A 12,927-nucleotide genomic window follows, 5' to 3' on the forward strand; every position below is an offset into this window, starting at 1 on the left:
TATTCTAATTAACCAATGTGGGGATTTAATACTTTAAAAAATAAATATTTTGAATTTTAGAAATTTTGAATTAGGTGTAGATGACTGTATATTTGTTACTCACTGTTTATCTTCTTGAATTTTGTGGGCGTGGAAGTTTGGAAAGCGCTTTTTTAAGATTGTCACTTCAAATGCTGGATAGATCATAAATTAGAATACCAAAAACAATTAGTTTCAGAAAATTAATGGGAATGCAAGATTTAAACAGTGTACGTGGTCTCCATTATTCAAGGACCAAGAGTAAAAGCTTGCACACTCCAGCTGTAGAGCATCAGCCACTCTATTACTTCTGATTAACAAATACACATTTTTAAAAAGTGTCTCATAATGCTCAAAAGACTTGAAAAGCTGAAAAAAATAGGATTTACGCACATCAAATTCAAGTTATTTCATTACAGCCATGATTGCCCAATTGTACTTGTTCTGTTCAAACTATCTGATAAATTACAGATTTTTCACATATTGTGACTTTAAATTAATAAAAGTTGACTGTAGTTTTGCATCTGCTTCCTATTCTCTGAGGTTCAGTGAAATTACAGTCTCTGGAAAACACTTGATAATATTGTCTATTTAAACTGAACCACTGGTGTAACAATTTACTTAAGGCTATTCTGACAGAAACTAAAACCATCATTCAGAATTCGGACTTGAAGAAGCATAATTCAATGGGATAAAAAATGTGTACATTTATCAATTTTTACTCAATCAAATCTCATTTATAAGCCACTTGTGATCTGATTCAAAGAATTACATTGTCTTTACTTACTGCCTGCAGTCCCATGATGACAGATAACAGACAAAAGGTCATAGGTTGTAATTTGAGAAGGGCTCTCTTTGGAGAGAAAGGGTCGAAGATCAAGACCTTCCAGTGGGAAAGACACATGGCTATTTACTTTAAAGGAATACATCACTTCATGGCGAAAGCGTTTCAAGTGAACACAAAGAATCTGTAAATGGGAGGCAAAGATTCAAAGTTAGCACTAATTAAAATCTGATTACAATGCTTGTGTATACTACACACATTACGTGAACAAACCTTTAACTGTTCTGGCATGATTCTTGATTATATTTTTGTGTCAACATTTACTAATGCAAATAGGAACATTTCCCATTAATTTTTTTCTAATGCCAACTATCATAATGTGGCTGCAGGATCTGGCCATCAGTTGACTTTTGTGAACCAAACTTCTGCAGGGATTCCCCTAATATAGAATTACACAGCATGGGAACAGATGTTACCATCTTGTACACAAAACAGGCCTTGGTAAGTTTATTGGTATTACATTACTAGTATTAAATTATTTTGTGGATACAAGTTTAAAAAGTAAATTTTATTACTACAGTATGTATTGATCTACACCAGTCATTTCTACCCAGTTGTAGTGAGGTATCTGTTTATCTGTCCTATATTCTTACTGCTATTCTCATTACACAGGATAATGCAGAATTAAAGGCCATCAATCACCATACTTAAGCTGGCCCTTTGGAAGTGACATCCACTCAGTTGCATTCCCATGCTCTTTACTGATTGAATTAGTTTGCTCCAAAAGTGCTAGCTCCTACTTACTGTCAAGATATTTATTATGGACCCCAATCTTCTGCTTCTCCCAACTTAACTGGGTGGAAGCTTGAGATTCTAAGGTGAAGGCTGTAGCCAGCCTTCTATTCCCACTAAGTGCTGTTCTCAGGACATCTGCGTACTGTCAATAGACTCCTCAGACTTCCTTTTCCAACTGTCGGCTGGCACTAAATTAGTTCAATGACCCAATGAAATAAATGCAAGGAAATGGGTGATGAGAATGGTACCTTGAAATTAGTTTCTTTTTTTTGCTTCTAATTAATTGATTTTTTAAAAATTATTTGTTAATTAATATTTTACTTCTATAAAATTTTGAACAAGTAAACTTAATTGGAATTGTTTTTAATAGTACACTAGCATCCTGCTTAGTGCCACCCAACAAAGTGCTGATTTATTACAGCACTCTTGGTCCTGGAAACCAAACATTCATGAGCAAGTGTGCCTCTGTACTTTAAAGACCACACCTGATTGGGTTATGTTCTGCCATGCCAGGAACCTGCCGCAAATCCCTGCCCTCCACTGCCACTCCTGTGACAATGAAATGGTGACTGGTGACTTCAATGCCACGTGGTTCAGTATGAGGTGAACCACCGAGTTAATGTGGCCAGGTAGCCTGTGAGGGGCAGGTGTACTGTTGCTCAGCACAGAGATGGAAAAGTTCAGGTGAGTGCAGGCCATTGCTGGGGACAACAGCAGCAGCCTGGATTCTACAGTTCCTCTCATTAGCTCCCGTTGAACGTGATGGAAGCTGCTGTCTCCCCCTGTCCTTGTTTGGCTGCATACCTTTCCATAACCTGGAGATTTCCCTATGGAAACCTCAAAGCTGGTTGCTAGCCATTGAGTCTGCTACCAGAGAAAAATCTCTCGGCTGCAGAATGCTGCGCAGCAAATCGAGGAAGGCAGCAGCTGATATCACGTCCACCTGTAGCAAATGAGAGAGACCATAGGATCCAGCAGTCTGTCATCAGATGCTGTCAGTACCAGCAATGAGCTGCACTCACCATATTGGACAGGATACAACCCTGAACCTTGCATCTCACCCACAATTAGCTGCACTGTCTTCCCTCAACCAACCCAACACTAGCTCACAGGCACACTTCAGAATCTGCCATGCAGTGATTAAAAAACTCTTTGGTCTGCTGGACAACCAGTGGAAGCTGTGCCCTCCACCAGGTTCCTGGCACAGGAGTAAGCAGCAGTGGGAAAGGCGGGGGTTCTCACCAGGTTCCCAACAACCAGCACCCATCACTGGAGTATGCAGTAGCCAAGGGGACGGGGGTCAGGATCGATTCCTGGCACAATAGCATTCAGCACGTATGCTCTTTTTTAAAAAATAAAAGCATATGGATGTATCTACCTGCAGGTGTTCCTGGTGGAGGACCAACAACAGTATAGTATATCAGTGTTCCACAGGATTGCACCAAGTACATGTAGTGTCAAAACATGCAGAAGACTTCCCAAAGACTATTCTAAAAGCACACCTGCCAATTGTGTATTTTTCTTAAGTTCAAGATAATAACTATTTCTTTTGCAGGCAAGAAGAAATGTGATGGAGGACAAAGTATACAGATCATCCCTGGCTCCTGAACACTGACTTATGTACATCCCCTACATACAAACAAGTCCTTGGGAGACCGGTAGCATGGATTTGCTGGCTGCTGCGGGGCTGCAGGCATCTTCTACCCTGCCATAAACAGGGGATGACCTGTAATTCTTTTTGAAATGAAATAATTAAATCTGCTTGCCAATTTAAGTAATTTGCAGAAATTGCATTTAAGTAATTAAATAAATTGCATAAGCAGGTTTGTAACCAGAATGTACCATTCTTAGATAAAAATAAGAATGGTTTTAGTGAACATTGGTATTGGTTTATTATTGTCACTTGTACCGAGGTACAGTGAAAAACTTGTCTTGCATACCGATTGTTGTATGATTAATAAAATGAATAACAACATCAGTAACAAAAGATTTTAGTAGTTTTTAAGACTATGTTTATCACCTACCTCAGGAAGTTTAAGGACTTTACAGTACTTGACTCCATTCCTTAACCTGAAATGGAAAATGTGGAAAATAAAACCATCACATAAACACAACAAATGATACCGCCAGAGGTTATTGCTGGTATAGCTGTTTATTTTGAAAGAGATAGTAATGACGTGGAAATGGATGTGTAGGGTAAAATTTTAACATTTCCAGGCAACACCAAGCTTGTTAAACAACTAACAGTAGACTGGTAGGGGACAAAGAAAAGCTGTCAGAATGGGCAGACAAGAGGCAGATGAAATTTAAAGTGTGAAGTGATAGAAATTCGCAGAAGGAATGAGCAGGAGCAATGTGGAAAACATGGGCATAGTTCTAAGTGGAGCACTGGAGCAGAGATATCTGGGTGCTTTGTGCATAAATCTTCAAAAGCGACAGAACAGTTCTGAGCATCATGCTTTTCGGATCGATGTGACAGACCTGAAGAGGATGAAGGTGATACTTACTAGAATAATTACAGGGATGAAAGATTTAAGCTACAAAGTATATGTGGAGATTTGATAGAGGTCCCATTATCAGGTGTTTCAAAGACAAGGGAACAGAGATTTAAGGTGATGAGTAAAATATACAAAGATCACGTGAGGAAAAGCACTATTTTCTAAAACAGAAATTGCAATGAGTGGAACTCACTGCCTTCAAGGCTGACAGAAACTGAAAAGCACTTGTGAGAAACTAATCTGCAAGGCTATGAAAAACAGGATTACTGTGCAAAGTGCCTGGACTTGATGGATCAAATTACCTCCTCCTGTGCTGTATGATTCTATACAGACCAGCCATAATAGTAAGATTCATAATCTCATTTACTCCTAATTCTTCTTCATATAATAAAGAAAATGCACACTAGTGAATTATTTTAATTGGTATTAAACACAATTGCTTCTGCCTCCTCCATTTATAATTTTCTCATCTCAGTAAAAGTCCTCCATGTTTTATCTTGAGCATGGCTTAATGATTTGTTCATTAAGCACTGCCTATGATTTCATGTTCTATGAAGAATGAACTTGGCAGCATTTTAACTATCTACAATTTGAAGATCCTCCTAAAAAAAAGACTTGCACAAAATTAAAATGTCTTTTAAAAGCAGCACCATTTTTCAACTTTGTTCAGTGTAAAAATACTTAAAAGATCCAAAAGCAATCAGTCAGCCTGATAATGAAAGAAGTAAATACTTGGACTTTTGTGGTATCTTTCATGACCTCCAGCCAATGAGGTATTTCTGAAGTGTAGTCCTTGTTAAAATGTGGGAAATGTGGCAGCCAATTTTCTCACACCAAGTTCCCATAATAATCGGATCATCTGATCACTTCCTTAAAAAAAAGTTATACTAAACAAATGATAAATATTGGCTCAGACACCAAAGTTTTTTTTCCAAAATAGTATCCTGGGATCTTTCATGGGCACCTTGATCTATTTAATCAAAAGACAGCATTATCAGTGGTGCTGCAGCTCACTCATGCTGCACTGGAAGTGTTAGCCTAGATTTTTAAAGTGATGCTTGAAAAGGCAAACTTCTGACTTGGAGGCAAGAGTGCTACCAACTGAGTCATGACTGACACTGTACTTTGTATAATGGCTCGATTACCTGATATCAAAATTTATTTTTGATAAAAACCTGCATCAGAAGAAATCAAAACAAATGGAGAAACAATGCCAGGAAAAGCAAATGTATCTTCAAACTTACTTCTTGCATTTTTCACAACTGTACATGTTGTCACCTGCAAAACAAAAACATTATGGAAAAGCAGCTTGGTGCCACCCATTTTTAAACACTTCAAATAACAAGGTACTGATCACTAATAATTAAACTATCTGAAAAGCAGAATTAATAAGAAACCCATTTCCATTTAGCAATAAAAGCAAAAAGTTCGAGAGATCCTTTGTTATTTATACATTAAAAGGAAGATTTATGAGAATCGCACGCATTCATATAACACTGTTAGACCACCGCCTTCGAAGGAAATACTTTTGAAGTTTTATTGTACATTAGGAATTAAAGCAGGAAACTTGCAAACTCCAGTGAGGCAGTGATTAGATCCTATGTTTTTTTTCCCCAGGATGTTTGGGACCAAATAGGATATATGGTCCAGAGATAAACTATTTAATCTGACCAGTCCATAGCTGCCTCTATGCTCCACATGAACATCCTTCCATCTCTCCACAGCAGCATAGTGACACAGCCAGCAAAGCTGCTTCCTCATAGTGCCAGAGTCCTGGGTGCTGTCTGTGTGGAGTTTGCATGGTCTCTCTGTGACCACATGGTTTTCTCTGGATGCTCCAGTTTCCTCTCACATCCTGAAGACCTGAGTTGGTAGATTAATTGGCCACTGTAAATTGCCACTAGTGTGTTGGTGAATGGTAGAACCACGGAGGAGGGAGGGGGTTGTGATAAGAAGGTGGGAAGAATTTTTTATAAAATGGGATTAATGTGGGATTGATGTGAGTGGGTGGTTGATGATCAGCAAGTATTTGGTAGGCTGGAGGGCCTGCTGTTATGCTGTTTCTCTCTGTGACTCTATGAGTTAAACCTGCTCCTCTTTTGCTTGGGATCTTTAGCCTGAGTGGCAAATGATGCTTTGGTTCAATGTCTTTTCTAAAAGACAGCACCTGGCAGTCAGCAAAAGCCTCAATCTTTATTGTTATATCTGGGACATGAGCAAAAGAGCCAACAGTTAGCCACCATTTTTGGAGAGTCTTATACAGAAAAGGCTAAAAGTAAAGATATTGAGGGCTATTATGGTTAATAAAAACATGGCTTCTCTTATGAAATTCAATAATTTTAAGGAAGCAGATAATTTAGATGTATGCTTTGTTACACTGGATTACTGCAGTTCCTGATTCAGACCCTAGGAGGAAAAGGAACATCACCAGTAAAACACCAACACAACAGCAGTAAAATTTCTAATCTGCTTACAATTTTGCTATGTATTAGGAGGAAAAACTGTTAAGTTCCTAAAGAAGAATAGAGTTGCATGAATATCATCACTCTCCTCAGATCAATATGAGACATCTATTCATTTTTTTTTTGCAGTACTGAATTTCTTTTGTGGTATTAGCAATTCAAGCAGTACGCCTAAAAATAAACAGGTTGTTGAAACAGCTTCAGCAATAGGTTTTATACGAGCTCCAAGGCTAAATTTTACTTTCTTTGAAACAGAAATTTGCCATTGTGCCTGGTTCAGTTGTTTAGAGAAAGAAAAAAAAATCAACAATCCAGTCATTTATAAAGAGAGCCCTGTGGGAAGAATGAGTCTACAAGAATTCCAACAATGATTTTGGCTTAGCCCATTATTATTAACTCACACCAAAAAGAATGCTCAAAATTCCTCACTACTTCCTTTCGATTTGGTTGGGGAAGGGTGAGGAAGGAAGGTAAACAAGGAGAAACACCTGTTGACAGGTATCCCATCTCTAAATAACCAACCAGAGAATGAAATCTAGCACTCATTTTAAAGCTGAGTGTGGTCATGTACATGCAATGACTAATCTAGATATGGATTTCTAATGAAATATGTTTTATTTTAAATGTGTGTTTGTGTGCTGGGGAGAGCAAAGAAAATTACAATTGCTTAAATCCTCACTTGAATATTTATCACCAGGAGTCAGCCACCATTTTTTAATAAAATCCTTGATTCTGAATTCAAAACACTTGCTTCAATGTAGATAGAAAGTCATGGATATTAAAAAAATTAATAGCATATAGGCCAGTACAATCATCTTTACACTGAGAATTGAGGTTATGACATTCACTGCAAAGGGGTGGAAGCAGAACTTGGGCAAATGTCCAAAATGAGTTTGGTTGGTGAATAAAGGAAAAAGAGATTGGCAGAGACATTGGATGAAGGTGAGTGACTGGAACTACATACACTCTTCAAATATAAATACTGACACAGACTGGTTGGGCAAAGTGGAGTGCTTCCATGTTGTGACTTCCATGTATTTCTATGAAAACAATACAAAGTAAGATCATACTGAACTCACCTTTCAGTTCATCAGCAGCAAAAAAGGCAGCTAAACAATCTTCTAATGTCACAACAGGACCCCAAAACCAGCTCGGGATACAGGATACGACAAACCTGCAAACAGGAATTGCATAAGTACCAAAATCAATCAAAATGATTATTTAGTTTTGAAATAAAGCTAAGAGTAAAACTTGTACTTTTGTACCTTGTGAGCAGAAAGAAGGTAGATAAAACTCAAAATGTTGACATGTATATTGTGAAAAGAAGGCTAGCATATAACATAATCCTAAAGTCTGTTAATTTATTCTTGGAAAATAGGAAGTAAAATTCTTCAATCAAGTTTAAATTGATAACAAATTCATCTACATATCCTCTATATTCACTTATCCTCAAATTCTTAACTTAATTTCACTATAGGCATTTGAAGCTTTGTACTGAACCAAAAAAATTCTGCAGTTATCATTATGATCAATAGAACGGCCACTTGTGCTGAATGAGTAATTTCAATACAATTACCACTGAAGCAAGGAGGAATACTTGTGATATTATTAAGTCCATAAGTTTGGTATGATTCTAATTCAAAGCTATGGTTGAAATGTTTAATGTACCTGTTAATATAACAGAGTAGAAGAGCAAAACATCCAAATCACTAAACACTTCAGACCACACAGAGGAGAAACAGCTGGTGTTGCATGAATGTAAATGGCAGACACGTATGCACAAGGCCCATTTTATGATAAAGTACCCACTTTCTGCTCAGTATTCCTCATTCTATCAAAGTTTCATTCATTTTTTTCATACAAAAGAGTATTACTTAATGGCATTCTCAATTAAAAATGATTTATAAATTGGTATTTCCAATGTTTAGTTAAAAAAAAATTGCAGAATAGAAAGTAGAGCCTAAACAAAAATGGAATAAAGGAACATGTAAGAAACCTTCATTTAAAAGAAATGGGCAAAGTTATATCATCTGAAATCAAACAAGTTTTGCAAACATCATTTACCTTCTGATATAATCCATAATGAATGCCACCCATCCTTGTGTAGTGTAGGCATCGCTACAGGTGCCACTTTTCACAGGCAAGTTTTGGTGGATGGATGCATGTAGTTTAGCCAGGTCCTCTTTACCAGGGATCGGCAAAGACAAATCCTGAAATGTTTCCACTGTGGAAGAAATCTGTAACAGGGTAGTTCTATCATGTTAAAATACAATGTTCAAAATTTACACAGAATCCCAAAATTGCTTATGTTTGAGTGCAGCATCCAATTACCAAATACCTCATGCAGGTAAACTGTACCTTTGACAACATTGCGTTTTCTATTAACCTCTTCTACACATCCTTTAAGATTGGTTCATTCTGTATGGATATTCTCTACCTTTGTTCTTTAATTTCAATTATGCATCTATTTACCTTGTTTATCAGAGCAGCCATTTGATACTACATGGCTCTTTTCAGTACAGGGTTAAGAAATGCAGTCACCTGTGCTCTACACATTGAAGCTGAAGAAATTTCACTAAAGAAAACTGGCAATGTTATTTGCTGCACTTCCCATTAAATAACGGCAATATAGTGCCACATAAGTTGAGTTTACAGTTCTACAGAATGCATTTTGTATTACTATTAATAGAAGTGAAAATTTAATTCCACACTTGGTGATTATTTTATTGTGTCTTGCCTCAAATCCTCAGATTTAATTAGTGAGTGCATTTATCAAATACTGCAGCTCAGGGTATATTATTATCTTCTACTACACGTAAAATGTTATTTAACTGCAAAAAAAAACTGTGAAACTAAAATAATCCTAGTCTTCTGCGATGTCAGCCTCAGCTCAGTGGTAGCAATCCCATCTCTGATTCAAAGGACATAGGTTCAAACTTGAGACTTGAGCATGTAACACATGCTGATAACACTGCACAGTCCTATGGATTTTTTTTAAAATCAATTATAATTTAATTAGAATCTGAAGGGATGATACTGGATACTTCTGATAGATATTTTTCACTACCCACAGTGGATTGCGAATAATTAATAATTATCACATTGTTAAATAGGTAGTAAGACAAATGGGAAGACTTAGTTTTCTGTGGCAGGTTTAGACTCTGATAATCTGGCACACAACGGGCTTTGGTAGTGCTGGACTGGCCGATTTTCCAAACTATTTATATCATATTTATTAATGCCCCCAGGACACATTGAATTCACATTTTTTTTTAAGATGTTACACAATATTATAATAAACTTTCCAGTGAACCCAGTGTTTCGAGGGAGTGCAGGAACAAGGACCCTAGTGAGTTACAGTAGAGGATAGGAAACATCACCTGGCGAGCTAGATTCTGAACTATCAGGATTTCCAAATAGTTGGAGAGTGTATTATTGGAGTCTTACTGCATCGTCTGCATAAGTATAGCAACTCCACACCATTCAGTGCATGCCAATGGTGAGAAAGGAAGGTAAATGCCACTTCTGCGAAGCTCCATGGCAGAATTATGCACCTCAGGAAGAAACTCCTGGGTTATTCTTGTTCAATTGTTCATCTACCCACCCTGTTGGAACATTTGCAAGTAAATAATGCAGCACAACAAGTCTCATCACTGTTTAAAAGGAATGGAAATTTTATGATAGATTTCTCAGCAGTCTTGTTCAGCTTGTCCAGGCATGACGCATTTAGCAGCTGCCTGAACATGGTTGATTAAATTATAAAATTGCAGTCCAATGGCCCTCTTCTGCCAGTATGAGATAGTGGGATTCCAAGATGTCTATTCTGTTTCAATCCTGCTCCCATTATTTTTGATTGGAGTTGAGCTGATGTATTTTACTACATTTATCCTGTGAAACTGAATGCCCTTAGTAGTGTTTTCTTTTTGGTTTGACATTAGCTAACACGCCTGATCATGAAATAAACAATATAATTGTTCAGCTACATAGATGGCATAAGTAATTCCTTTAATATCACTTAAAGTACCCAGATTACCATGGATTTGTCTGGGTCAAGTTTCAATGCATTTCCAATATTCCATCAAAAATTTCCACTAAAGAACCAACCTGTCCTCAACTACCTCCATTTCCCTTGTCACACACAAATTCAGCATTATACTTGTAAATGCCGAACAACTTTACTGCATCATTATGAAGTGTAAAAACATATTTAGTTTTTTAAAAAAATGATGAGCAAGCAAGCATTACTGCAACTACAAATGATTGGCCCCATATTTGGCATGCTGCAGTTACAGAGAAAAAATAAAAACATAAATAGCTCCAAATTAATACAGGACTCCACACCACCAAATTACAATTTATAGGCTCAAAGAAGCTTACTCTGTCACAGGTGAGACATTGGACCAGGCTCAATATTGACCCATCGAAGATATCAGAAATTACACTGCGATACTTGGGTTGCTTTTTCTTCTTGGTGGACAACAGAAGTTGGGCTGAATGAGGAAAAAAGAAAAATTGAATTATATTTTGCAAAATGACTAAATCAAAATAATAAAATTCCACATTAACAAGAATCTGACACCAAACGCATGACGAGATATTAAGAAAAATGGTCGAAATCTTGATCAAAGAAGTTGATTTTAAAAGAGGAAAAAGACGTAGATAGCCAGAGTGAGTTAAGGGAATTCCACACTTTACAGTGTGGATAAGGTTTGGCCACAATTAATTGCCACAGCAATTAAAGTTAGAGTTGGTCACGATGCTGAATTGGAGGAGCTCAAGTATCTCAGAGTTTCAGCATCAGAGGAGGTTACAGTGACGGATAGGGATGAGGCATTTGAAAACAAGGATGGATATTTTAAAACTAAAGCATCACTTAACTTAGAAACACTTACGGGCAACAGGTGAGGAGTTAATAAGTGAATTGACAGTGCGAGTTAGAACACTGAAGACTAGAGGTTTGATTGATCTCAATTTTATAATGAATAGAGTGAGAGAGGCTGGCCAGGAGTGCTTTGGAGGTAACACACACACACAACAAAAAGTTTCAACAATTTATGAACCAAGGCAAGGACCACGAATAGAGAAGTACAGAGCTGTCTCACAGCTCAAGTGGCCCAGGTTTGATTCTGACTTCTGGTGCTGTCCATGTGGATTTTGCACATTTCCCTGTGACTCCATGGATTTAGTCCAGGTGCTCTGGTTTCCTCTTACATCCCAAAGCTGGTTGTTAAGTGACAACAGTAAATTGCCCCCAACGTGGTGCATGGCAAGAGAATCAGGGTGTGTGAATTGGCATGAGAGAGAGAGAATAGATTACAGGAAAATAAGTGGAGCAATGGGATCGATAGGGTTGTTCCAAAAACTGGCATTGACTTAATGGGCCAAATGGCTTCCACCTATGTTGTAAGGAAAGAGGAGAAATATAGAATACGAAATAAGTTGGAAATTACAGTCATGGTGATTGTACAGATACGTTGTCTGAAGCTCAGTTCAGTATCCAGTAAAGATATTAACGTCGTGAACAGTCTGGTTCAGTTTTACACAAATGCCTGGGAGAGGGGTGCAATTAGTAGCTAGGAATGGAAGGTTGAGTAGGAGCCAAAGACAATGTCATCGGCTGGAGAAAATTTCTTCTCACTAGTACGGGATTTCAAGTTAGTAGTCTGATATTTGAATCTTTACAATTGGTAGGGAGATGATTGGGTGGAGTTAGGGTTGTCTGCATAAAACTGGAAACTGACTATATTTTCAGATGATGTTGCCACGACACAGCCAGAAGATAGGAACAATAGATCCATGGAGCAGCAGAGTTAACACTGAGGGATAAACAGGAAGCAAAGCCATTACAGGTGATTCTCTGGCTACAACTAGATAAGACGAGAAAGGAACCTTATGAGTGTAGGCCCACTAAGTTGGATGACAGTCAAGAGGTCCTGAAAGAGAATAGTATGATCAACCATGTCAAAGTCTACAGACAAGTCAATACTTACATGCTGTAAAATAAAATACAACAGTTTTAATGCCCAAATCATGTAGATGCAGACAAGAATGTGGGACCAATCATTTATGTTATCTGATAAAAAGAACATTTCCCATTTTATAAGTCTTCAAAGCTAAAACATGTGGTTTTGTCTATCCATAAGCACATTAGTGCAAGATCCTCATTTATTTAATCTGGAAGCTTCAGCTAATGAAGCATGCTTTTAAGAATACTGGTAAGAACTATTGCTTTGAACTCAAAATGAACACATTAAAAAAAATAAGGTATAATTAGTACAAATCACATGTAACCAAAAGAACTGAGAGATTCAGAACTTGTTAGTATATATCTTTAGATATTAAGCCAAAGTAATAAAAAATAATGAGGGAA

At 37.3% G+C, this 12,927-nt stretch overlaps 1 protein-coding gene across 5 annotated transcripts in view; it reads right to left on the reverse strand.

The window, feature by feature from the left end:
- Positions 1–12,927, reverse strand: part of usp20 (ubiquitin specific peptidase 20) — a 64,104-nt gene that overhangs the window by 34,059 nt on the left and 17,118 nt on the right. For all 5 annotated transcript variants that reach the window (XR_007958050.1, XR_007958051.1, XR_007958052.1 and 2 more), the window contains 6 exons: positions 10,935–11,047; positions 8,622–8,794; positions 7,637–7,731; positions 5,340–5,373; positions 3,622–3,667; positions 806–986 (listed from right to left, as the gene is read on the reverse strand). Coding sequence is in view for 2 of the 5 variants with exons in the window: in XM_052037036.1 (XP_051892996.1) it covers positions 806–986; positions 3,622–3,667; positions 5,340–5,373; positions 7,637–7,731; positions 8,622–8,794; positions 10,935–11,047 (642 nt within the window). In the remaining 3 variants the exon portion in view is untranslated. The remainder of the gene's footprint in view (positions 1–805; positions 987–3,621; positions 3,668–5,339; positions 5,374–7,636; positions 7,732–8,621; positions 8,795–10,934; positions 11,048–12,927) is intronic.

The sequence above is a fragment of the Pristis pectinata genome, chromosome 23 (genome assembly GCF_009764475.1).
Source record: "Pristis pectinata isolate sPriPec2 chromosome 23, sPriPec2.1.pri, whole genome shotgun sequence".
Classification (NCBI taxonomy): Eukaryota; Metazoa; Chordata; class Chondrichthyes; order Rhinopristiformes; family Pristidae; genus Pristis; species Pristis pectinata.